The 27493-nt window shown below is 39.3% G+C and overlaps 1 protein-coding gene across 2 annotated transcripts in view; it reads left to right on the top strand.

Annotated features, from left to right (window-relative positions):
• The window catches only part of KIF20B (kinesin family member 20B), an 87009-nt gene that overhangs the window by 46623 nt on the left and 12893 nt on the right, over positions 1-27493 (top strand). For both annotated transcript variants that reach the window (XM_030569885.1, XM_030569884.1), the window contains exons 20-30: positions 2249-3467; positions 8755-8893; positions 10067-10189; positions 13249-13309; positions 14606-14731; positions 15015-15151; positions 17396-17551; positions 19265-19441; positions 21902-22069; positions 23517-23642; positions 25050-25253. In XM_030569885.1, the coding sequence (XP_030425745.1) occupies positions 2249-3467; positions 8755-8893; positions 10067-10189; positions 13249-13309; positions 14606-14731; positions 15015-15151; positions 17396-17551; positions 19265-19441; positions 21902-22069; positions 23517-23642; positions 25050-25253 (2636 nt within the window). The remainder of the gene's footprint in view (positions 1-2248; positions 3468-8754; positions 8894-10066; positions 10190-13248; positions 13310-14605; positions 14732-15014; positions 15152-17395; positions 17552-19264; positions 19442-21901; positions 22070-23516; positions 23643-25049; positions 25254-27493) is intronic.

Here is a 27493-nt window from a genome sequence, read left to right as displayed (position 1 = left end):
TTAAATGTCAGTTGGTTGACTGTCTCAAAGTGTTTGGGGAATTATTGCTTCCCCTTAAGTACGTAACTCAACAACGGCCAAATGTATCTTCCTCAAACTTTGCTTAAAAATCACCTTTTCACAGAGAATGTGAATTTAGTAATAAAGACTTAAGGTGAAAAACAAATTTTAATTTTAACTGTCCTGCAGCCTTTGCTATAATAAATAAGAAATTCTTAAGAAATTCTCTTCATGCAGGTTGGCTGTCTAAGTTGGAAGTCATGTACCCTTTTACAGCAATATAAACAAAGTTCCCCAAATGATCTTAGCTGTCAATTATAAAACATCTAAAATATTTGGAATTGATACTAGGGCTTTCTCTAACATACAAAACTGTCACAGTAATACTGTGGGTGTCAGACTATGCCTTTTCTTTTATCCATTCCATTCACAGAATATAAGCCACATACACCTTTCTCTGTGTCAGTAGTATAATTTTATTACATAACTTAATATAGAGAATACATGATATAAAAGTCTGTTTTGTGGGCCCACTTAAGGAAAGAGGGCTGGGTCTCAATGGGAAACTGACCATTTCCCTTTCCAGTGTTTCTAATGCTGGTTTTTATCCACTGCTGGCTTGCAAGGTCTGACTCTAAAGCCATGACACTTCTGATGCTTACTTATCCTGTCTCATGCAGGAGTAATTCTTGGTGGGGTGGATTCTAAATCTACGGGGGAAAGGAGGAAATAGATCCCCAGAAGCTTTTAAGGTGGCTGACTAAAGTTTTATTAAGACTTCTATAATAAACCAGTCTTGGGTCAATGGAGTATTTGCCGTAGATATGCATAATAGTCATCACTTTATCAATGCTACTTCAACTTAGTGCATGGAAGTTACTTCCACATGTGTGTCTACACACTGATGCTAGTTCAGAAGTGTCTCCTCAAGGTTGTCTGCTGTAAATTTACAAAGTACTCTAATGGTAGTTCTTCGAGTGCTGTCCCTGTGGGTGCTCCACTCTAGTTCCTACTCTAGGTGACAGTGCGTCCCGGCGCTGCTGATCAACAGCGCCGGGACGCACTGTCACCTAGAGTAGGAACTAGAGTGGAGCACCCACAGGGACACACATCTCGAAGAACTTCAGTTACTGCAAGGTGAGTAACTTTCTCTTGTGCAGTCTACCTACAACTTACTGTGTTTGCAAACTGCACTATTTTCTACACAGTTTTTATATTCTGTAAACACACACTTTTAAATTAGCATTTGCAATAAGCATATGTATTTGACCAGGAGACTACTCCCTAACACTGCAGTATGTGTGGTTGCACTAGAAAATTTTCCCAATTTTTTCCAAAGTGATTCTAACTGATGTCAAAGGGAGTTGCAGTTGCTTGTTGTTAGAGTTAATCAGTCCTAGTGTAATAAAAACAAAAATATTTTCAAGGCGGAGCTCAGTCTCTGTGTATTTTGAGAGCTGTGTGTACCCTTGAAGTTTTTTTGAGGTCTCAAAACTCTCAACATTTTGTCTCCAGGAATATTTCTTTATACGTGTGTAAGGAAGGCAGTGCAGAAATCTGTTTTACTATTTTGGCTTCCTTTCTCTACTTCCATCTGCACACAAATTTGACTTTCCAATATACCTCTCTACTAACCTTTAAGCTGCCATTGTGTCAAATCAGAAGCCGATTTGGGAAGACAAACCTTCAGCACATGATGGAAAGGCATTAGGTGCCATTTACTTAAAGATTCAGCAAACAGTTGTTGCTTGTGGCAGAGCTGTGGACCATTTACACAATCCAGCAAACTCCTAGTTTCTCCCTGCATCTGGCAGATGGGCGTATCTGGAGGATGTAAGATTGTTGGACCAGCTAAGGTGGAAAATGGGGGATGGTTGACTGTCGAGTCGGTTTTTTTTGTGCAGTAGACATCACAAAGTTTTACCATCACTGCAGCAGATTGGGAACCTGAACAGAGCCCAAATCAGTGTCAAGCCATTCATATTCTGGCTTACTGAAAATCTAGATAATGCACACCCTGTCTGGAAGTCTAAGGCAGATGCTATCTGTAGTACCATTCAAACAAGTAGCCTCCAGGTTTTGGGGTCACTTTTTAAAGGCCAAACTTCAAAGTATTGCATAATTAAGGTTTACTAAACCAGCCAAAGTCTCCCACAAAGTTTTGGAAATTACTTCTTGGTATGTATAATTATTAATATAATTTTTGCTTTCAAGAGCAATAAAGTGATACTTATTTTTCTTTTTATAGGGTCCATTAGAAGTGCATGTAAAGGTGATGCAATAGAGCAAAAGAAAACTGAAGAAATGCAACAAAACATTTTAGAAAAAGAGGCAGAAATACTAACATTACAGGAAAGAAGTGAATCCCTAGACTGTCAATTAGCTATGCTTAAAGAAGAACTTACAAATGAGAAAAGGGAAAAAGAAGGGTTCAGTAGACAGATGGCAAACTTGTGCCTGGAGCTATCTTCTTCAAAAGAAAGGGTTTCTGGTTTAAGTGAGGAACTCCAGCAGTGTCAGGCTAGTTATGGGAAAATAGCTTCTGAATTAGACACACAAAAAGCTATAAACAAAGAGCAAGAGGAGAAGATTAAACAACTGACCAAAGAGGTAGAAGCCTCTAGTCAAAATATCATGGTCAAAGTGTCACAGATAAAAGCAATGCAGACAAAGATAGACGAGTTGCATAAACTTGATTTAGAATCTTGTACTGTAGATGTTGATCTGGTCAATCTAAAGGATTTTTTGGAAGATTCTCAAAAAGATAAACCAGAAAAAATTCAAATGCATTCTTTAAATACACAGTGCCAAACATCTAATATTGCAGATGTCAGGCGAGAAAGCTCTTTCCATTGCAGTATTGAAGGCATTTGGAAAGAGTGCAAGCAAATCATTAAGGCCTCTTCCCAAAAAAGTAATCAGATCCAAGAACTCCTTCAACAAGTTGAAAATTTACAAAAGAGCATCAGTAAGGCAGAGAGTGAGAACAATCAACTAAAAGTACAATTGGATGACATTACAAATCAAAGTAATTTGTCCATAAAGGAAAAGGAGAACCTTGTTAATCAGTTACAAGAACAATTACAGGAAAAAATGTGTGAGTCTGAAAAACGTGGGGCTGAAGATAGAAGAGCAATTATCCAACTTGAGAAACAAAGTGCCAGCCACAAGGAGAAAATAAAAGAACTTGAATGCCTCTTGGAATCTAATAGGGGTAAAGATGACCATGCAACCAGGTTAGAACAAATACTTAAGGAAAAAGACTCTATCATTTTAAAGATGGAAAGCAATATAAGAGACTTGGAAAAGAAATGTATGAATTCAGAAATAAAAATCCAAGGTTTAAGCGATCAGGAAACAAAACTGAAGGAGGAAATCATACAATTGAAGAATAACTTGAAAACTATTAAACATTCACTTCAGGAAAAGGAGAGAGAAGAAGAAGAATTAAAAAAAGTTACAGAACAGTAAGTACAGCATTGAATAGACACTTGATATGAAATCTAGTTTGAATGTGCACCCGCTCAGTTCCAAATAACACTCAGGTACTTATCCAGATTAAACTGCCAAGCAGTGGTTTAGATACTAAAATTTCTCTTTGAAAATCATTTGTACACATTACTGGCTATTTTTTCCCTTATTTACTTTTATGTCTTGATAGTGTATAAAATTCTTGAAGTAAATTCCTGCCTGTAGCACCAATACATGGAAGGAAACATGAGTACAAATGTAGATACTGCAATTTAAACTTGTAATTAGCAGTAAAAGCAATCTATTTTACAAGGCAATACTCCATACCAAGTGTACTAACTTATTTTCAATAGAGAACTATTTCTAACTTCTCCATATTTTCTACAATGTACCTACCTTGTGTAGTAAAGTAGGTTTTGGGGGTTGGGGTTTTGTTTTGTTTTTTTTTGGATTGCGTTTTGGGTTGTTCTTTTCCCCCTCTAAAAGTCACAGTAGAATATCTTGTCTATCTGTCTGTCTGATCAAGTTTTTTGCACTTTATGATGATTCATCTTTTTGCCCTAATTATAACAATTATTTCTAACTATAAATTATATCTTCACTAGTGAAATGGACATAGATGCTTAATTATTTTTCAGGCTAAGTAAATATGGTACAATCATGAGTATTTATTTTATTTACTTTATCCCCTGGATTCAAGTGTCTTCTAGAAAAGAGCTTGTGTTTAAGGCACACTCAGAATGTGAATAAGAGGAGCCTGGTATGTTTAATACCTGCATCAGTTTAAGACTGTACAGTGGAGTATACCTAATTATTGTAGACTGCACTTGTGTGCAATCTCTTTCTGTGTACTAAAGTAGTTCTTGTATTATAAAATGGTCACGGCAGTTGGAGCTCTGTTAATATTCATCTACCATCTACTTGTTTGGAAACCATAGGCAAGAAAAACTTTTATATAAGCCTGTCTGTTAGAAATCCTGATACTAAATAAGCTTTTTGGAGTAGAAGGTGCAGATGTTGGAGCAGAAGCTTCATATAAGGCAATTTTTTAAAGCAGATAACTCTTGACTTAGGTCCAAAATATTAAAATATTGTCAATTGTTATGATTACCAAAAACTGCTGTTAACACTTGGATAACTTGGTGATGGATGTGGTATGAAAACTTAAACAGGAAATGAGTGTAGGAGAGTTGAACCAGTCTGAGGCACAATTGCACCCCCTTTACCTGACCCTGGAGGAGGAGAACAAAGGTAAAACAAGATTATGATGATTCTCAGATGACTGAGGCAGTGGTGCTATAAGGAAGACTTTGGAATGTTTGACCACTGGGAGGCCTTCACGGACAAAGGACAGTTCTTTCCCACCTGAGTAGGGAGAGAAATAGACTTCAGGAATGGAGGTCAGCACAACTGATTAAAAGAGTTTTAAATTAGGAATCTGGGGGAGGTAGTTGGGAGATGCTTATGTAATTTCCACACCTGATTCTAATATTGAAGAAAGGAAAATCAAGAAAGAGAATATAGCAATGGAGAAAAGAACAGCAGTGTGTAGGAGAATGGACATTAAGAGGAAAGATAGCTCAACTGGAACTAACAGATAGGTGATACTGACAGTAGAATACCTACCTAATCAGATGAGGAATCTGGGTAAAGCCAAGCACACACAACCAATTCAAGGAGCCTGGGTAACAAAATGGAGGAACTAGAACTACTGGTGCAGGAAATGAATCCAAATATTATAAAGATAATAGAAACATAATGAAATAATAGTCATGCCAGGAGTACAGGTATTGAAGGGTTGGTGCTATTCAGGAAAGATAGAAATAATGGTAAAGATGGTGGAGTAGCATTGTATATTAATGATGAAGTACACTAAAAAAATTAGAAGTGATGGAATGCATAAAAGAGTCTGTTTGGATCAAAATGAGTTTGGGGAAGAAGGCTACCAGAGGCTCATCTGGGATAGTTTTTGGAGTATAGTACAGACCCCCAGGATCCAATCTTGATATAAGTAAAGCCGTTTTTAAAATATTTTTCATGAAATAAATACTCCTGGGAATTGTGAGATTAGGAGAGTTTTTAACCTCCAAGATATAGATTCAAGAAAAAGTGCTATTAATAATAGTAGGGCCCAAATTTGCCTTGATGTGATAGCTGACTGATTTCTTTACCAAATAGTTGCCAAACCAACAAGAGTTGATGCCATTTTAGATATGGTATTGGTGAGTAGTGAGGACCTCATAGAAGAACTGGTTGTAGGAGACAACCTTTGTTCAAGTGAACATGAGCTAATTCAGTTTAAACTAAATAGGAGGATAAACAAAAATAGATCTACAACCAAGGTCCTGATTTCAAAAGGGTAAACTTTTTAAAAAATTAAGGGAATTAGGGAAGTGGACTGGAATAGAAGAACTCAAGGATCTGAAAGTGGAGGAGGCTTGGAATTATTCTGTCAAAGTTGCAGAAGCTATTTGAAGCCTGCATCCCCAAGCAAAGGGAAAATATTTGTAGGGAAGGGTTGCAGACCACGCTAGATGAGCAGGCATCTTAAACAGGTTAATAAAAGAAAGCAGAAACCTACAAGGAATGGAAGATGGGATGGTTCAACAAGGAAAACTACCTCTTGGAGGGCAGACAGTGAAGGGGAAAAGTGAGAACTGCCAAAAGCCAAGCAGATTTGGACCTTGCAAAGGACATTACAACCAATAGTAAAAGGTTCTATAGTCATATAAATAAAAAGAAAACAAGGAAAGAAGAAGTGGGACTGCTGAGCACTGAGGATGGGTTGGAGATTAAAGATAACCTAGTCGTAGCCTAAAATCTAAACACATACTTTGCTTCAGTTTTTAATAAGGGTAATGAGGAGTTTAGGGGAGTGGCAAGGTGGCTAATAGAAATGAGGATATGGAAGTCAAACTCAAACATTTTAATGGGACCAAATTGGGGGGCCTGAATAATCTTCATCCAAGAATATTAAAGAAATTGGCACATGAAATTGAAAACCCAATATCAAGGATTTTTAATGAATCCTTAAACTTGGGGGTCATACCCTGTGACTAGAGAATTGCTAATAGAGTACCTATTATTAAGAAAGGGAAAAAATGTAATCTGGGAAACTACAGACCTGTTACTTTGACCTCAGATGTATGCAAGATCTTGGAACAAATTTTGAAAGAGAAAGTTGTTAAGGACATAGAAATAAACAGTGATTGGGATAAAATACATGGTTTTACAAAAGATAGTGCTGGACCAACCTGATCTTTCTTTGAGAAGATAACTGATGTTTTTAGACAGAGGGAATGCAGTAGATCTAATCTACCTGGATTAATCTAATCTAATCTAATCTTCAGTAAGGCATTTGATACATTTCCTAATGGGAAATTATTAATTGAAATGGAAAAAATGGGGACCAATATGGGAATTGAAAGATGGACAAGAAACTTGTAAAGGGGAGATTACAATGAGTCATACTGAAAGGTGAACTGTTAGGCTGGAGGGAGGTTACTAGTGAAGTTCCTTAGGGATCAGTCTTGGAACCAATCTTATTTAACAGTTTTATTAATGACCTTGGCACAAAAAGTTGGAGTGTGCTAATAAAATTTGCAGATGACACAGAGGTGGGAAGTCTTGCCAATATGGAGGACCAGAATATCATACAAGAAGATCTGGATGACCTTGAAAACTGGAGTAATAGAAATGGGATTAAATTTAATAGTGCAAAGTGTGGAGTCTTACACTAGGGACTACCAACAAAATGTTTTGCTATAAGCTTGGGACTTACCAGTTGGAAGCTCCAGAGGAGGAGAGAGACCTGAGTGTATTGGTTGATCACAGGATGACTATGAGCCATCAATGTGATGCAACCGTGAAAAAGGCTAATGCAATCCTAGGACACATCTGGTCAGGTATTTCCAATGGAGCCAGGGAAGTGTTAGTACCATTATATAAAGCGCTGATGAGACCTCATCTGGAATAGTATGTACAATTGTGATCTCTCATGTTTAAGAAAGATGAATTCAAATTGGAACAGAGAAGGGCTACTAGGATGACTTGGGGAAAGGAAAACCTCCTTTATGAGAGGAGACTCAAAGAGCTTGGCTTGTTTAGCCCTACCAAAAGAAGGCTGAAGTGAGATATGATTGCTCTCTATAAATACATCAGAGGGAGAAATACCAGGGAGAGAGAGAAGTTATTTAAGTGAAGCACCAGTGTGGACCACAGAACAAATAGATATAAACTGTCCAGCAACAAGTTTAGGCTTGAAATGAAACACAAGTTTCTAACCATCAGATGAGTGAAGTTCTGGAACAGCCTTCCAAGGGGAGCAGTGGGGGCAAAAACCTAACTGGCTTTAAGACTTGAATTTGATAAATTTATGGAGGGGATGGTATGATGAGACTTCCTGTAGTGGCATGTAGCTGATCTGCGACAGCTAATAGCAAATATCCCTAAAGGCTGGTGATGAGACACTGGATGGGGTGGGCTCTGAGTTATTGCAGAGAAGTCTTTCCCAGATGTTTGGCCTTTGGTTCTTGCTGAAATGCTCATGGTCCAACTGACTGCCATATTTGGGGTCAGGAAGGAATTTCCTTTTGGTCAGATTGGCAGAGACCCTGGGGATTTTTTGCCTTCCGCTGCACTTGGGGCACTGGTCACTTGCAGGTTTAAACTAGAGTAAATGGTGGTGTCTCCAACTTGATGTCTTTTAAAATCGTGATTTGAGGACTTCAGTAACTCAGCCAGCAGTTAGAGGTCTATTAAAGGAGAGGGTGTGTGAGGTTCTGTGACTTGCAATCTACTGAAAGTCAGACTGTGATCATGATGGTCCTGTCTGGCCTTCAAGTCTGAGTCTACTCAAAGGGGCTTATGAAGTATAAAGTACTACTTATTGTAATTATGACAGAATTGGGCCCTAAGTTTATAAAATGCTGAAAGGCCTCTTCTCTAATTAAATCAGGGGTAGAAGTTCCATTTTTATATGTTTTTGTTTGCATTTATATTTATGGAACATTAAAGGAACTCTCTAAGTTTGTTCCGAAGTTTGGAACAAAGTTCAGGGCTTTTTGAGTTAAAAAAAAAAAAAAAAAAAAAAAAAAAAAAAAAGGTGTAAAACCTAATAGAAATGTGCCCTTTTAAAAAAAAAAAAAAAAAAAAAAAAAGCCCCCTGAAGATTTTCAATTAAACATTGCTTTGCTGCTTACAACTTCTTCCTCTATAATAGTTTATTTTAACTTCCTTAATGATATTTAATCCTTCCTTCTCTTTCCCACGTTTCACCCCCAGGTTAAATAAAGAACTCTCAGAGAATTCTGCCTTCATACAGCGTCTAGAAATGGATTGTCAGAGGAAAGATGAGGCATATACAGATCTGAAAGAAAAGCTAGCTGATGCTAAGAAACAAATTGAGCAAGTGCAGAAAGAGGTCTGTAATCATAAGAGAAAACCTGTTTCTTTTGCAGATTAAATGTAGGGCTCTGCTAATCAAATATTTGCTCTCAAATATCTTCAGTTATATGAATTGTTAAAGCATTTAATATTCAAACAATATTTTTAATGTCTTTAGATTTAGAATTCTGAACCTAGAGTAAAAGTGAACCTGAAAAATATTGATACAAAACCCATAAGCTACTGAGAAAACTACAGTAACTCATATTTTGAAAGAAAAAACATTCTTGCTAGTAGTATGTTTGCAGTGGGTTCAAGATTACTTGAAAATAATGGCGAATCAGGTTACTGAGAAGAACTTTCCAGACTAATCTAATCATGTGTCAGTGTGGAATATGTTGTTTTACAGGACTAACTTTCGGACTTTCCGTTTCTTAGACTGATGGAGAACCAGACTCATTATGCAGATAACACACTGATTGGCCTTTTGGGGGGAGGCAAAGGGAGAGTGCTAATTTTGTTTCTCTTGCTTGTTAAAAATGAAGGTTACAAATTCCGTTGATCTGTGAAAGGAAATGAAAGAGAATAACTTCTAGTTGTTTTAGTGACTAATATGTAACTACCAAGCAGTAGCATCATTTAAAGTGGAATGCTTACTGCAAGCAATATCCATTTTGCATTTTAAATAGAAGCTAAAGTGTGGAGTCTTGCAGTAGTGGTTAATTACATGTATTGCTGTCTGCCCAGGATACTAGCGCTTCTTGTCCTTCTTCTAACCAGCATCCTAAATATTTAATGCTGAACCGCTTGTGAAGCATCAGGAAAGGCCTGAGATCAAATGTCAACCAAATTTTTTTTTTAAACTCTACCATTTAAAATTACAAGATTAGCTTCTTAGTTTTATACATATAGCTGAAATTTTTATATAGCTGACAAAGCTACCTGCATTGATATCTGTTGAATACAGTAAATCTTCCCATTCAGTGATCAGACCTCTTTCTTAATTAAGATGAAAATGTAGTATATTGCACCTGCATTTTTCAGAATAATGGAGAATTGTCTAATTATTTGAAAGCTTGTCATGTAAACATATTAAATACTATTAGTAAATACAATCCATTTATGCCATCTAAATCTAAAAACCAAACAAACATAGAACAATTAATTGTGGACTTTTGTTTATCCTTTTATGACACGGGCTGCTTTGCAGGTGTGCACAATGCGTTCAGAAGAGAAATTACTGAAAAGCAAAGTTAATGAACATGAGAAAACTAAAAACCAGTTTGCCGAGGAACTAGATATGAAACAGCGGACAATCCAGCAACTTAGAAAGGTATTTTAAAAATTTCTTAAGTTTTATAAATGACTTGATTTGCCCTCCATTTGTCATTTGCTAATTATCAGTTTCTAATGATATAAGAAGGTTTCCAAGCAGTAAGGCAATCACAGGAAATAGGCTAAAATAGAACTAACCATGCTAAAATTAACTTAATGGACAAGAACATTTTTAAAGACCTTCTCATAATAGTGCCTCATCAAATTGCCTTTGATAGAACTAAGTGTCCAGTGCATATATAGATGAATGTGCAAGGACCTGATCTGCAAATGTTCTTATACTGGCTTGAAGCCTCTGGATAAATAGTTGAAGTGTCAGTTTACACCTTCTCTTTTTCATCAGTAGACTGGCTATGAGAATGCACCTCTTTGGTAGATGGAAAAGCTACATATTCCAGATTTCTTCTCTCTTAAGTATCAGCTCATTACATCATAAAGCTCTGAGTGAGACTTTCTAGACTCTTACCAAATGCCAGTGTGCATCTTTGTTGTTCTTCGAGTGATTGCTCATGTGTATTCCGCAATAGATGTGCATGCTTGCCACATGCACCAGTGCCGGAAGTTTTTTCCTTAGCAAGGGGAGCACTACTACAACCCCTGGAGTGGCGCCTCTATAGTGCTATAAGGGGAGCTGCGTGCTCCACCCACCCTCAGTTCCTTCTTGCTGCCAGTGAAGGTATATCGGAACTACTACTTCGCTTCGCTGCAGTTCGTTCCAGAACTCGTTGTTAGTGGTACCTGTGTTCGTAAGTTCAACAAGTTTCAGTTCAGTTAGTTAGCGTTCAGGCCAGGGCATGCCCTGTGCCCCAGGGTTTAAATTGTGCAACTTGCAGGCGTTCAATGCCCAGAAGTGACCCACACACCAACTGTCTCTGCTGCTTCGGTGAATCTGTAGTGACCATTATAAGATCATTAGTGACCACTGTAAGATCTGCAGATCCTTTAAACCTGGCTGCTCAATGGCTGGATGCAGAGGAGAGAAGGTGTTCGGAAGGGGTCAGGCGTGTCCTTCTAGAAAGTAGAAGCCATCCACACGCCAGGCCTACCTGGCTAAGTGGTCCAGGTTCTCCAGGTGAGTGGGGTCCTTCCCCAATGTCTTCCCCACTCCAACTTATCCTTGAGTACTTCCTTCACCTTAGAACTCAGGGCCTGGCACCTTCCTCCGTCAGGGTGCACCTGGCAGCTATATCAGCATTCCATCCACCAGTCCAGGGCTGCTCATTTTTCTCCCATACCATGACCAGGCATTTCCTCAAAGGATTAGACTTGTCCTTTCCCTATGCTAGACCCCCTGTTCCTCAGTGGGATCTAAATTTTGTATTATCCCGCCTCACAGGGCCCCTGTTCGAGCCTCTAGCCACAAGCTCATGGTCTCACCTTTCGTGGAAGGTAGCCTTCCTCGTGGCTCTCACGTCAGCCTGGCGGGTTTCGGCGCTCAGGGCCCTGACCTGCAACCCTCCCCCCCGCACACACGGTTTTTCACAAGGGCAAGGTGCAGCTCCGCTCACACCCTGCATTCTTCCCTTAGGTGGTCTCCGCTTTTCACATGGGCCAGGACATCTTCCTACCTGTCCTCTGCCCCAAACCTTATGCCTCTAACAAAGAACGCCCGCTCCATATGCTTGATGTGTGCAGGGCACTGGCTTTTTACCCCGACCAGACTAAGCCATTCCGCAGGTCTTCACAACTATTTGTTGCTTCAGCCGAGCGCATGGAGGGTCAACCGATCTCCACCCAGAGGCTTTCCCGGTGGATTACATCGTGCATCCACACATGCTATGGCTTAGCAGGGGTTCCCTCACCACCTATCATGAGGGCGCACTCAACAAAGGCTCAGGTGTCATTGGCTGCCTTTGTGGCCTATGTCCCTATCCAGGACATCTGTAGAGCCGCTATCTGGTCCTCAGTGCACACGTTCACCTTGCACTATGTGATTGTCTCCCACGCCAGGGATGATGCTGGCTTTGGTAGAGCTGTACTTCAGCCAGGGGATCTGTGAATTCCTACCCACCTCCATCAGACACAGCTTGCAATCACCTACTGTGGAATACACATGAGCAAGCACTCAAAGAAGAAAGGACAGTTACCTGTTCTATAACTGGTGTTCTTCAAGGTGTGTTGCTCATTTCTATTCCATGTCCCGCCCTCCTTCCCCTCTGTTGGAGTTGGTCTGGCAAGAAGGAACTGAGGGTGGGGGGTGCGCGAGGCTCCCCTTATAGCGCACTATAGAGGCACTGCTCCAAGGGTTGCAGCAACGCTCCCCCCACAGGTACTGCTAAGGGAAAAACTTCCGGCACCGGTGCACATGGTGAGCACGCACACCTAGTGGGGAATAGACATGAGCAACCCCTCTCGAAGAACACCAATTACGGAACAGGTACAGGTCCCTCGCAACTTACGCGCATTTAACATGCGCGATTTCAACTATACGCGTGCGGCCAGAGTTGGGGGGCGTGGCCTCAAGATTTAAAGGTCCTGGGGCACCAGCTGTGGCTGGGAGTCCCTGGGCCTTTAAATCACCCAGGGGGAGCTCCCAGCTGCAGAGGTGGCTGATAGCCCCTGTAGTGAACTAAAGGGCCCTAGGCTTCAGCCACTGTGGAGCTCTGGGCCCTTTAAATGCCAGCCCCCAGCTCGGCTGCCAAAGCTGCAGGTGGAATTGAAAGGGCTCCTCCGGGCTCCCCACTGTGGCAGGAAGCCCGGCGGAGCCCTTTAAATCCCACTTGCAGCTCCGGCGGCAGGGCGGGGGGTGGGCATTTAAAGGGCTCCACCGGGCTCCCCACCACAGCCCTTTAAATCCCGCCCACAGCTCTGGCGGCGGGGCTGGGGCCAGCATTTAAAGGGCAGCGGGGAGCCTGGTGGACCCCTTTAAATGCCCCTCGGCCCGGCTGCAGGAGCTGTGGGCGGGGTTTAAAGGGCTTGGGGATATAATTTTGGCTATACGCAGTTTTCGCTTTATGTGATAACCGTGGAACCGAACCCCCGCCTAAGATGAGACTTGCCTGTAACTGTCCTTTTTCAAATGTATTAGTACTAATTTCCTTTTGATGTACTACTTAGGAACTGTTGGGTAATGAGCAGATAGAAGAAATCTCAAAACAATACCAGAATGCATGTAAAGGTAAGCAATAGCCATTTTTGTTCATATCCTGTCATGAAATGGCAGCATAATGGGTTCTTGTTGTGTAAATAATTTGCTTAAAGGGTTTTAATATATTCACATTTTAAAAATATTGTTTGGATAGAACAAATTCCAAACCTAGTATTTGAAACTTTCAGGTAATGAGCTGCAGTTTTGTTTAGCCCATGTCAGTTGGTCTATTAGAAAGCAAGAAGATGATGCAGAGGATATAAATCCCAAACTCCTTTTTCATTTTATTTTTGGAGAGAGATTGTGGGTTTGCTGTAGTCACACTTATAACGTTTTAAAAGTGTGAGGAGGTGTGAGAGCTGCCATTTTAATAAAATCTCAAAGATTAAGATGTAGACTGGTTAATGATAGTTAAGGCTGCAATTTCAGCCAGTGCCATCTGGAAGCCACAGGATCCCCTGCTGCCTGCAGAGGCAGGGAGCTGTGGGGTATCCCCACAGCTCTGGGCCACTGCGGGTGGCAGGGGGAGCCCCGCAGCTCTCCTGCCGCTCCCGGCCACCCTGGGCAGCAGGGGGGACCCCACAGCAGGTGGGATCCCCACTGCTCCCATGCACCGTGGGTAGTAGGGGGGATCCACAGAGCTCCCAGCCACCACAGGTGGCAAGAAGGCCCCACCACTCCCAGCCACTGCCAGCTGCAGGAGGGATCCCCACCACTGTGGGAGGCAAGAGGGACCCTCGAAGCTCCTGGCTGCTGTGGATGGTAGGGGGAACCTGGCAGCCCCCAGCCACAGCGGGGAACCCTGGAGCTCCCAGTCTCCCCACACCCCAGCTGCCCAGCCTACCTATTTTGTCTTGGGTATTTTTAGTAAAAGTCATGGACAGGTCAAGGCTTCTGTGAATTTTTCATTATTGCCCATGACTTGTCCCTGACTTTTTTCTAAAAATATCCGTGACAAAAACTTAGCCTTAATGATAGTTACGTGTTGCAGCCTTGATGAATTATACCTCAGTTGAACAGTGGTTCCCCTCTCATATAGTATTAGAAAAAGACACTCACAAGGAAACTTTCAAATGACTAAATGCTCTTCCTCCAAATCTCTTTTTGGGATAAGCCCTTTGCTGCTAGTGGATTGGATTTTAGTTTTTGTTACTCTTGTGGGTGGGGATACCCAAGTTTGAGAATTCTGGCCAGCAGAGTGTAAATGTGTTCTTGAACTTTGTAACAGAGCTTTGGATCCAGAGCTTTTAATGGGCACACTAAATTGGGGGTGAACGGTAGGGAGAAAAAGGAGCCTCGTTTTTAAATCTATTTTTAAATCTTCAGATCTGCGTGCAAAAGAGAAAATAATTGAAGACATGCGACTGACATTAGAAGAACAGGAACAGACTCAGCTGGAACAAGATCAAGTGCTAGAGGCGAAATTAGAAGAGACTGAGAGATTAGTTTCTGGTAAACTATCTATCTAGAGTAGGAGCAAAAACATATTTTGTAGATGCTTAGGAACAATTCTCCATTTTCATCATTGAGTTTGTAGCTATTATATTGGACCAAATCCATAACACCATTGGAGTTTTGTTTAAATTTGGCCCAATGGCGGCATTTCTGCCATATCTTCGCTCTGGCAGTAGTTGTGACTGATAAATATGGGAGCTGTACTACAAGAAGGGTGTGAATGTGGTAAGAAGTTTGAAATTGATGCAAACCACGTTATTTCTTCTTGTATTCTGACTAGAACTGGAAGAATGGAAGCAGAAATATAAAGAGCTGGAGAAAAGTAATAGAGAGTGGCAACAAAAAATAAACAAACATGAGGACAAAAACATAGATGCAGTTAGTGGAGAACTAATCAGTCTGCAAGAAAGACTTAAGGTAAAATTTGGTGACTTAACTTTAAACACAGAGAATTCAGTTTAAAGCAGGCAAGTAGCTATATCATGTAGGGCATGTTATACAAGTGTGTGAGCGAACTGAGTCTCACTAGTAAAGGAACTTCCTTCTGAAAGATGAAGTATCATTCCATAACTGCTACGTACTGTGCAGCATATATGACATGTCTAACCAATCCTTATTCTTTCTGCGCAAAAGAGTTGGTTTCTCTTTGGGCTCTGGCCAAACCACTAAATCATTTGAACACTTCCTTTACTTTTCTGCCTGCCATTTTCTTCCGTCAGTTTGCCCACATCCTATTCATAACATTTCTAATAACCACAACTATTTAGAAAATACAAAATCTATCCTTTTAGTAGATGGTAACATTTAACACTTCATATATGAAGCATTCACAATAATGTGCAATTCTGACAGGGATGCAAAAACGCTTAAGGCCATGGAAAGTGTTTATGCCAAACCTGCAGTTAGAACCTCTGCTCTGTCCCATGCTTAGTTCATCAGATTAGACTGTCTCTTACGATGATGAACTTTGCCTTCTGACCCTTAACTCCACCCCCTTATGGTGGTGACCTATGTTTGACGCCTTGGGAAAAGGAGCTGGTTCTGCCAACGGAGCTTGAGGGTGATCAGGCACCATGATCTCCCACAGCTGTAAATTAATCTCGGCATGTCTGCAAAACTGGGAGTTCCCATTTCAGAGGTTCTTTAAGACCAGACCATGGGACTACAAATCTGTGACAGAAGAAAAAATCAGTAATAGACTTACAGCTCATGTGATTTACATCTTCAGTGCTGTCTTCTCAAGGAGCCAGGAGTGGAAACTTCTTTAAAAAAAAAAATTAAAGCAGAGGAATGGATTGCCAAAACCAGGTGGGTGATGAGAAAAGAGCCAGGGCCTTGGGCTTCCCGTGCCTCAAAGGCTAGCTGTGCTGTGACAGCCAGGTAACCATACTGCATGCTTGAGAAATGCAACTAGTTGCCTTACTATAGGATCCAGCTTGCACCCTTAGTTCTGAGGAAATTTATACCTTAGTTCTGAGGAAAATTATATCTGGCAGGGAAGATAGAAATAGCATTATGTGACTTTCTGAGAAATTAGTGGACCTGCGTTTCTGTAGGTACCTGGGTTACTGGTTCAGTCCTGTCAGTTGCTGACGAGTTATATGGGAGAATGTCCTGCAAAGAGGTTTGTGGACAGTCATTTTGCTTCTTAGGGTAAAGGAGGCAAAGTTTATGTTGGCTGAAGTGATATTCTTCAAGTGAAACATGTTCATCACTTTCCCTCAGTGCCTCTGCCTTTGTAGTCATATGGGGTAATATTCTTTGCCCTTCTGCCCTGGGGGAGCAGTAGTATGCATCTGCAGTTCATTCTGCAGCAGAGCAGGGAATTCAAGGGATAGGGACAGGAGAGGACAGGAACAAGGGTTCTTGCTGGTAAAATTTTTAGCACAAATTGATTGGTACCTGGGATTAAATAAAACCAGTTCCCTCAGTCTCTCCTCATGAACTGAGGGAACTGGGCTTATTTAGTCTGCAGAAAAGAAGACTGGGGATTTGATAGCAGCCTTCAACTACCTGAAGGGAGGGGTTCCAAAGAGGATGGAGCTCGTCTGTTCTCAGTGGTGACAAATGCAGAACAAAGAGCAATGGTCTCAAGTTGCAGTGGGGGAGGTCTGAATAGGAAAAAGTATTTCATTAGGAGGGTGGCGAAGCACTGGAAGGGTTACCTAGGCAGGTGGTGGAATCTCTATTCTTAAGAGGTTTTTAAGGTCAGGCTTGACAAAGCCCTGGCTGGGATGATTTAGTTGGGGCTGGTCCTGCTTTGAGCAGGGGGTTGGACTAGATGACCTCCTAAGGTCTCTTCCAATCCTAGCCTTTTATGATTCTGTGATTACACTAAGTTATGTACGCTGCTGTAGATCAAAACACAAATGTTTATCCCATAATACCATTCCAAAAGTCTTTTTTAGAAGCTTTGTGCTATTTTTATAAATAAAAGAAAAAGTTTATTTCAGGAATATGCTGGTATCCAGTTGGTGGATTGATATATCTTTGTTTTACTATTAGGTTTGTCTGTCTTGTCCTAAAAAATGTAACTGGGTGTCCTCCCTACAATACGCAAAGATTGTCAATTTAACATCAGCCTAACCTTGGGGAGCCTTCTCCCTGGCTAAGAAAAGATTTATACCTGACTCTTTTTAAATTTTTGATTACATCACAAAGGAAATTGAAGAAAAGTGTAGAACTGACAGAAAGAAATGGGTGGAAGAAAAAATGGGGCTTATAACCCAAGTAAAAGAAGCTGAGAATCACCGAAACAGAGAGATGAGAAAATTTGCTGAAGATAGAGAACGTCACGGAAAGCAGCAAACAGAGGTGGTGAGTAGTAGAGCATCCGTTCTAATTTTCATGATGTTTTAAACAGGATTCAAAGAAAATTAAAGGGCTTGATCCTGCAGAGTGCTTCCTGTGAGATATCCTAACTCCTCTTGGAAGTTAAGGGTATTTGGAACTTCAGAGGACTGAGTTCTTCTTTCTTCTTTTGTCATTTTACAGGAAAGTCAGGCTGGAAGGTGGTCAGTTTGTGGTGTTCTTTATCATACATAGTGATTTTAAAACAAATCCACCCTAGTCAGAAAGACTCGATTTAATCATGGATTTCTCCATAAAAGTGCATTCTTGTTGGTTGTTATAACCTTAATACATATTCTTCACAACTCAGAGATAGATATAGGTTTCATTTTTAGAAGGTACACACTGTACATTTTTAAACAGTGATTTATTTTGAAAACTTTTCAGATTAGTTTTACGGCTATATCAGAAAATGAATGATTGTTTGGTTATTTCACTTACCAAAGGTAATTGAAGCAGATATTTATGAAGTCATTGGGAGGTGAACTATCTCCAGTTCAACAGGTTAATCATTAATATTTGGAGGATTTTCTTGCCATGCTGTATTCGGAGGAGAGAACATCACCAGATAGACATTTAAATTGTTTTATTTAACTAAAACAACAGTGTTAAGTAGTCTGGATTTTTTTCTTCAACCACAAACATATAATATTTTAACAAAACAAGCATATGTCCCTTGCTTCTCACATTTATCTCCATACTGCTTCTCCTTGTCCAGATCTATTCCGCCCCCAACAATCTATTCATTGAACTTTTTGAAATGTTGCACTTTTAGAGAGAGGTAAGAGATTGACTGTGTACACAAATTTGCAGAGTGACAATAGAGTTGAGGTCTATTATTTCTCACCTCTATATATTATTTATTTATTTAAAAATATTTTTGCTGTTTAACAAGCGTGTTACCTCTGGACACACAAATCCACAGTCTGAGAACTGCAAAACTAAGCATCTCTGATGGTATCTTCTAGACTGAGCACTGCGTCCCATTGGGTCGATAGAAAGATTAACCTAAATAATCTATACAGAAGCCTATGGAACCCCATAAGATTGGATCCCTAATCCATGAACTATTGGAATTCATTTACAAAACTTTTCTTAAACATTACATGAATATATTGTCTCATACTATAGAATTAGAATTTGTAATCCCTATTCCATGATGCGATATCTTTGAGCTATAATGTATCTTAATTAAAACTATATTTTGGATAGATTTTTTTCCTCAAAAAGCATTTTATCAAAAAAATCCAATTTAAATTAAAAAAAAAAGGAATTATCTATTTATTTAAAATAATTGATTTTTATCCACCCTGATCATACACTTACATAACTATTAAGAAACATCTTAGGCATAACAGGAAATGAATCTATGTAGTTGGAGTGGGCTTTTTTTACTGAATTCTGCCCTTGAAAAGAGAATGCGAGAACAAGATTTATTATTTTTATACACTGTTTTTTTTAGTGTTTTTATACACTATCAAATTGTTGCAAATGAAACTAAATTACTTGTCTCACTTTGTGTAAGTGTAAAATACTTACACTGGCTTAATTTCCTAAATTACTAGGGTCTTCCTTTTTAAGCATAAATATAATAGTTAATCATTTGAAACCACATAGTTGGGACAGTTCAAATAGAAGGTGTTTCAGGGCTTTTCTAATCACTTTCCATTTTCTGTTTAGGAGAAGCTTACTGCACAGCTGGCAGAAAAGGATAATGACCTGCAAAAGTGGCGTAAAGAAAGAGATCAGCTGGTAGCAGCTTTGGAAGTACAGCTCAGTACTTTGGTTTCTAGCAACATTCAAAAAGATAAAGAAATAGAGGAACTGAAACATACCACATTAACGGGTTCAGGAAAGGTCAGGCTAATCCTCCTCCAGTGCATTTTGATTTGTTATCTATTAGTTCTACATAGCATTATCATATTGTTGCAGTCTTGGTTTCAGAGCTGTGTAAGCTTCAAATATTTTCAACATTTCAAAGCAATTAAGAGCAAATTTAAAAAATAAAAACAGCCTCATAGCTTGCTTTGGAAATGAACTGGCATTAGTGGTGGGCGAACTTCCAAAAGGTTCAGTGGTTCAGAAAAGCATCTGAAGTTTATTTGAACCCTGTGATAAAGAAACTGGACTGGAAATCTCAAACAAGCTTTCTTATGAAACTTCTAGTATTTTCTTGGACTAGCCACTCTGAAAATTCCATGAGAAATAGCCTTTGTTGGCTTTTCATTTCCATCACAGCTCCAGGCCAAGACCAGGATGCACAGTGGCATGACAAGGGGGCGGGGAGGAGGAAAAAAAGCAAAAAACAAATGAAAGAGTTAACCCAACTTTCAAATTAAACTCAAAATAAAATTTCCAAACATTTTTGTTGTTTCCTTCACTTTCCCAACTTCCTGTTTTGGCCAGTGTCAGAAACAGAACAAACCCTCTTACAATGCATTCATGAGTCTTAAAAATGAAATGTGGGAACTAAATTAGTTAACATTTGATGGCTGTTTTGGTGATTTATTAAATCAATAGATGAGGTCTCAGTCCAGTTTCTTGAGGACAGGTATTCATGTCAAAACCACCAACACAACTATTACCTTTATTGGCAGTCCTGGCAGAGAGGTTATGAATGAATGGGTATAGGGACTGAACTCATTGTACCTCAAGAGGGGGAAACCTTCATCAGGTTTGGAGTGCATAGGCAGAATAGCATGAGGAAGATGAGGCTGCTTTTTTCGATGCTGTATGTGTTTTCTGGTACTGTGACAATTCTCGAGTGCCCAGGACTGAATCACCTTGTTAACCATCCCTGTCTCCAGCAAGAAGACGACTTGCATGTGCTTAATTGGGTGTCTGCTCTTCGACATACCTCCAATCTGTTAGCCACCCAAACAATTTCCTCTGGGCTATGCCAGCCCTTACTTTTCCTTGCAGGTTAACATTAGATGCACCCCGGTTCCCAAGCCCCTTTGAAGAATCCCCTTTATCCTCTGAACACTCACAGTACTACCAGGTCTGTTCCCAAAGGAATAGGGTATTCACCAGCTTGTTTGAGTCAATTCAGGATCAGCTCCTTATAACACTGAGTTACATTTGTAGTTAAAACAATCATACATTTATTGATTTCTGATACTATTTAACAGATACTGAGTAAGGAAAATGGAAACAGGGGGTTACATATGAAACAAAATCAACACTTGCTTTCTGGAGGCTTAACTTAATTTAACAGCTAACCTCCTGTCTAAAGCAGGCGTATCTTGCCAAAAACCATTTTTGCAGCATTCCAACCAAGGCTGATTGTGATACTGTTTTCATGAATGTAATCACATGGCCCTAGGTGCAGGTTAAGAGGGTGCTTTCCTTGCCCCCCACTATAGTCCAGTAAACATTTGAAGTTACTTCCAGATAACACTCTTTTCCCCGTCCCGTTTTTCTCTTCCTTCTTACAATCCTTCATCTGTGTCAAGCTGTCGGCGAGGGGGAGGGGAGCAGAGGGAGAGAGAGAGAGAGAGAGAGAGAGAGACTGACTCTGTCCCTCTCGCTTGTTACAGATCAAACAAATATTACCTTATGATGTGGGATACAGATATTATAACTAATATTAATACGTGCCGCATCCTACAAGCATTTCATAAGTGTAACCACTAAACACTTTCTTATAACTCTAATATCTATTTTGACAACACTAACTCACAGGTGAGTCAGACTGGTTTCCAGCTATGCATTTGTCAGTGTTCAATGAGGCCCATGGGCCTTGGCATGAGCTAGTACCTGGTCTGCCATGTCACAATATGTATTGAGCTCAGACTGGTGATTGTTAATGAGACAATACTCAATTTACATTTCAACAGATGGATGAACATTTCTGGTCTGACAGGAAACCAGTTTTTCGCCTCTTAATTGCAAACCTATAAGAACATATTTTCATTATATATACATAACTCTTTACATAGTAGCAGTACATACATATGATTATGATATTCATAATTAGTATCACATAAGCTGTTGTTAGAGACCTTACATGACCCTCTTTGGTGAACTAGAATGTATATACCAAGCTTGGGAGATCCCTGTAATCTCTATGTATGCCCTCTGTGCCCCTTTGTCAGCTGGTGTCGGTCACAGGTACTTTCTATGATTATCAAGTTAATACAGAGAATTAAGTTGCCTTTTTTAAAAAATCATTTAATTTATTAAACATGTGAGTCTAGCCCATTTCTTTACTGTTTTTTTTGTTTTGTTTTGTTTTTTGGTAAGTATGTCTGTCAATTTTGTATTTTGTCAATCCTTTCTCAGTGTATATAGTTAGATTTGTAACATGTTAAACAGGATTATGGAACTGCAATAGAAGAACTAAGGAGACAGTTGGCTGAAAAAGATGATACTATAAAGAAGCTAAAACAACTTTCTTGTCATGAAAATCTTAAAACTTTAAGGGTAACTGCATTAGCTGAAGAAGGAGAAAATAAAGGGAATGAATACCTCCATAGTAAACAGGTAACCTTGTGTTTAGCAGACACTTTCTATAAATATGAGAAACTACTTACAAATAGTTTATTTTCTAATTTCACTGGCATCCATCCCAATGGCTCTTGATACCTCCTTACATTTAACACGAGTAGAAAATCTTTTTTTTCTTTTAAATATACTTTCATTAACCAAATTTCTACGTACAAATTCTTTGATTTTAGTGGGAAAATCTATAAAGTAAAAGACACTCTCTAGCCAATAAAATATCAACTTCACCACCACTTATGAAAACCCTATCTCTGTAAATGCCTGTGAGAAAAGTGGGGCTTCAGAACCTACCTAGATAGTTAACTAATAGAAGCTCTGTCAGTCTGAACTCTAGCAGTATGGCGCAGGGAGAGGCGTGGTCTAAAGATCACTAGATTCCAAAGCATGCAGAATTTATAGGCTAAAGCCAGTACTTTAAATTCCACCTAGAAATTTACTGGACGAGTGTGCAACTTGCAGAGCATTAGTGTTGATTGACAACCTTGGGATTATGGACCCCTATCTGGAAAATGGAAAGTATCTCTAGCTCACACCCTGTGCCGTACAGTTTTTGTGTGTCTGAGCCTTACCTGCGGGAGATTTGCAAAGTAGTTTCCATACCTCTCCAGAGGCATCCTTTGGTGCAACTGGTTTGTTCCCAAATAATTCTTCAAGTTACAAAGCTTTCGCTTTATATCATGGAAACTTCCTGTTCCTTCCTATTTCTGCCTACCATAACAACAAGAGTTTAAATTCTGCTTTATCCTTCCACTCACTAACCCCCTCTACTTCTGTGCATTGCTGCTTGCTACTGTCCATTTGGTGTAAATGAAGAGTGAAGCTGGGCAGCAGAATGAGAAATTTCTTACCTGATTATTTTCTTTCTGTTAGCAGCTTCTCTAGTTCATTGAACCCAATCTGGTGGTTTGGTAAATGACTGTAATAAAACTTGTAAAAATAATAATTTTTTTCTCTGAATGGAGACTCTCACATACAGTTGCTCTAAAGTTAGTTTCAATAATTTCAGGTTTTGTCTTATTGCTATTAATTGGTTGCTGTTACACCTTTTGGAAGAACTTTTCTGGTGGCATGAGCTGTAGAGCAGGACTTAGTCCTGGACCTTCCAGCAACAACATATAACTACCTCCAAATTCCCCAGGTGGCGGGTTCATTACCCATTTGTTATGAATGAGGAGAGAAGCTGCTAACAGAAAATTATCAGGTCTGAATATTTTCATGATATAGTAATAGTGAAATGTTAAAAACAATAAGTACCTTTGGATATTAACTGCATAGGTCTTTTGAAATGGTTTAATATTGTCCTCCTGCACAAACATTCATGAACTTAAATGTATTGAGCTTTTATATTGGAACATGTAGATAGCTCAAACATAATTTTGAAGCTTACACTCTAGCATTGTTGTGACTCATTCTAAGTCTTTTACAGTTTAAGGAAAAACAGAGAGAGAATAATCCTATAGCTGGACAAAGTATCCCAATAAACTGCAATGAAGTTAAAGACAATCTATTATCAAAATGTCCAAGCAGTGTATCTTCATTAGATGAAACAGAGGTTGGTATATAACTTTCTTTTAGGTGATATGTGATGATAATGCTTTTGTCTAATGCACATAGTAAAGCTAAAGGAATTATATGTATAATGTTTTAAGATAGCAGTTCTCAAACTGTAGTCCACAGGCCTCTTCCTGGTGGCTTGTGGAGAACTGACAGGTCACTTGGTGGTTGTTCTTTGTTTCTAGCTGCTTCAGAGGTACCCAGGCTTTTCACTAATGTCTGTTGCTGTGCTGGAAAAAGCAATAAAAAGAGCTAAAGGGAGGGAGAGATGTGGTGGTGGGCAGTCTCCCCGCTCTGCCATTGACTTGGTGAATCCCGTTACCCCTTTCTATGTCTATAAAAGAAGTATAATATCTACTTCATGGGATCTAATTAAGGACTGACTGTGTTTGCAAAATGAGTGAGTCTTAGATGAAACTTTTTTTTTTTAAGGCACTTTAAATGGGCTACACTTAAGGCAAGTTTGATATGCCTTCTTCAGATCAGAGCTCCCATGTGCAGGTTTATAAGTGGGGCAAAGTCCCAACTCTCATTTAACTTGACCCTTTAAACTGCAAACTCTTTACTAACATGATACCTACATAATGAGTGATATCATTATGAATCCACCCCTAGCTTTGGAAATGAGAAGATGCTGGGATTCTCACTAGAATACTGTTCCTGGATGTGTGCTCCATTTTCTATATCCACTGTAAGTTTGGAACCCTAGTGGGAGCTGTTAGAAAGAAGGAGTTTTAACTTTCTTCCTCCTTTTCCTCAACCTCTGAGCTTTCTCACTGCTGGAGGGGAAACAAGGTCTCAGTATCCTACACCTCTACCATCTTTGCTAACATAGAGGTGTGGAAAGGTCTGCTACTCTATCCCTTTTCTAGCCTGTTTTCAGCTTGTCCTCTCCCTAAATAGCTCCTGTCCTTGGCTAATTTCCAAGTAGCAGTAGAGTGAAATTGATGTAATTCCAATGAGCTTGCTGCTGCCCACAGGATTCTGAGCATCAGGGGCACAAACTTTCCAATCATATTGCTTCCTCTCTACTGTTGCTTTGGAAAGCAGTAAGCAGCTATAGAGCAAAGCTGGAGTTGTCTGCATCCCTGAGGAGATGACTCTGTAAGAAAGCACTGCATTGGGTTCACATTTGGAACCATATTCGCAACCATGAAGGCTAGAAACTTAATTTTTATTGGTTTTGTTAAAAAATAAAAAGAAAGAAAAAAGTCTACATTTTACAACAGTTGAAGATGTAGGCTCCCTCACGTGCCATGACAAGTTTCCCAAATGCCAATAGCTACTGAATGTGTGGATTTTTTTCAAGTGCTATTTTAACTTTTTATTTTTCATATCACAAAATTATTTTAAAGCTTGTTCAGCAATATTTTTGTTCTCTTTAATTCACCCCATGTGTCTTCAGGACCATTCAGACACTGTTCTGGACTCTTCTGAAGTATCTACAGAAAATGGGAAAGGTAGCAGGTTTCCTAAACCTGAGATGGAGATTCAGTTCACACCTCTGCATCCCAATAAAATGGAAGTGAAACACCAGGGCAGTGCCTCACCAGTGACTGTTAAAATGCCCAAGACAAGAAGGAAAAGGAAGAGTAATGAGCTCGATGAGGTAAGTCCTAAACTGAACACAAGCTTTTTAGAATTTACAATACATAATTAGATCTATTACCGTGATTGATGTTTGTGTATCTTACTGTATTGGCAGTGGAATCCTATCTTAAAATTGAAACATGCTGTCCCTTGTGTATCTGATTCATATTAGAGCCAGCTAAAAGTCTTCCTAATTGTATGTTTTGATATATTTAGCCCAAAACATGATTTTACATGCATGTAACATGGTGTTAAAAATCTTTATGTACCGTATAACTCATATATTAGCTATGCTGAGGTAGTTGAGGGTGGGATGTCTGGTGGGGAAGTGTAGTGTTGAAAACTTTTTGTAGCTCCTATACTGTGGCTTTAAAAATATGTCAAGGGTATCTAGTGCTCTGGATGAGCATCCTTGGTGGTGGCTTATTTTTTAGAGTGGAACAAAATATAAAAATGTTCTTCAGCTATGCAGATCAGCTACACAAAAATATCCTTTATAAGTATTTGACTCTGTCTTCATTTACTTAAGACCTGACTGTTGTGGCTTGACCAGGCTTTCCTTTCCTTTCCTGAAACCAACCTGCCTTTTTCCTTTCCTACTTTAGTCAGAAGCAATTGTGAAATAATGCCAAAGGAAAGTCCGTGTGTTAAAGCTAATGCCAGATTGTAATATGAAGCCAGGCCTCACACCCCTGGGACAACATAATGGTACCTGTCAGCCAGTGGCAGCCCTTTCTTGTGAGTTTAATGTAGGTCTCTCTCAGCACTTCTAAAGAGTACTGGGATTGGCTGGTGGGCAGGAGGGGCACCACTCATAAAATATGGCTGTGGGTGGAAGCAGGTTTTTTTCCTGAAAAAAGGGAAATCTTTTTCCTTCATTAGAACCATTCACCCAAGAATCTCAAAATGCTTGTTTCAGCACACTGAGAAGTAGATAAGGAAAGTAGAGGCTTCAGTTTAGTGATCTTGGAAATGGTATTAAAAATCACAATTTCTATATTTTATTGTTTTCAAAACTTAAATGCAAAAAGTAACTGTTGAAGACTGTATAACTGAACATTGAACTGGAATTCTGCATTATAAAGTATTTTGGGAAAGAGAACATCCACAATTGTCTATTAAAATGACTTTTGTTTCTTCAACCAATTTTCTTCAAGAGCAATATGCTTTCAAGCTGCTGGAAAAGCAGATGTAGAAATAAGCGTACTTCTGAAGGCCATGGTCAGGTATTGAACCTCTTTGTCTGGTATAGATGAGCAGGTTTCATCTAACATACAGTTGTCTGTGCTGTAGATGAGTACTTTAGAGATACTTTTATACTGAAATACTCCCTTTTCATATCCCATTTAGCATTTAGATAAGTCACAATAACATTGCAACATCACTGAACTAAAATTAGTACCTTCTAGGACTGTTTTCTTATTTGAATTTTATTATTACTGAATTTTTTTTAGTCTGGACAATTTTCTATTCTAATATACTCCCAATTTTTTTTTAAATTGGACACAGACCAAATAGGAAAACATAAAAAAAAAACCCTGAATATCAAAGTTAAAAGTACTGAATTATTTTATTTATATTTTTCTGAAACTTCCAAATCATGATTTTACAGACACAGGGTTGAAATTAGTGGATAAATGTCAGGCATAACCGGTGGTAACATATTTTCAGCACTAAGACCTAGACGAGGAGAAGGAAAAAACTCCTAGAATACCTAAAAAGTGCATGTGTGAGGGTTGGTATTATTTGAGACTTATTTAGCAGGTTTAAGATTTCAAATTAACAGTTTTACACAGGCTTCCATGTTTAATTCAGCAACTTCGTTCTTCACCTTATTAGCCCTTTGTTCCTTGCACAATTAGGTTTGCTTGACAGACCATGTACCTGAAATCACTCCTATGTGTTCTGTCTTCCTAAAAGAACCCAGCCACAAATGTTATCAAAGTCCCATGCCAGGATTTTCAACTAATATATTTGATTATATCTTTTGGTTGAACTGTCAGTGTGCAATTTGGCTTTACACAGATCATGGGGGAAAAAAGTTTTATACATGGAAGTGACATCACGTCCCAAAATAGAAGATGCCTTACACTGACAGCTCAACAATGGTAAAATGCTACCAACCTGAATTTACATCAGAAAGCTAAATTTACTTTAATTTTATTGAGTGACTTCCACCTTTAGTTTTAAGATATTTGACAAAAGAGCACCCATACAGATGAAATGATGGAAAAGAAAAATAGCAAATGTCAGAATGGG

This window comes from Gopherus evgoodei, chromosome 7 (genome assembly GCF_007399415.2).
Source record: "Gopherus evgoodei ecotype Sinaloan lineage chromosome 7, rGopEvg1_v1.p, whole genome shotgun sequence".
NCBI lineage: Eukaryota > Metazoa > Chordata > Testudines > Testudinidae > Gopherus > Gopherus evgoodei.
Note: the sequence above shows the minus strand (reverse complement) of the source record. Positions and strands in the feature narration are given on the sequence as shown.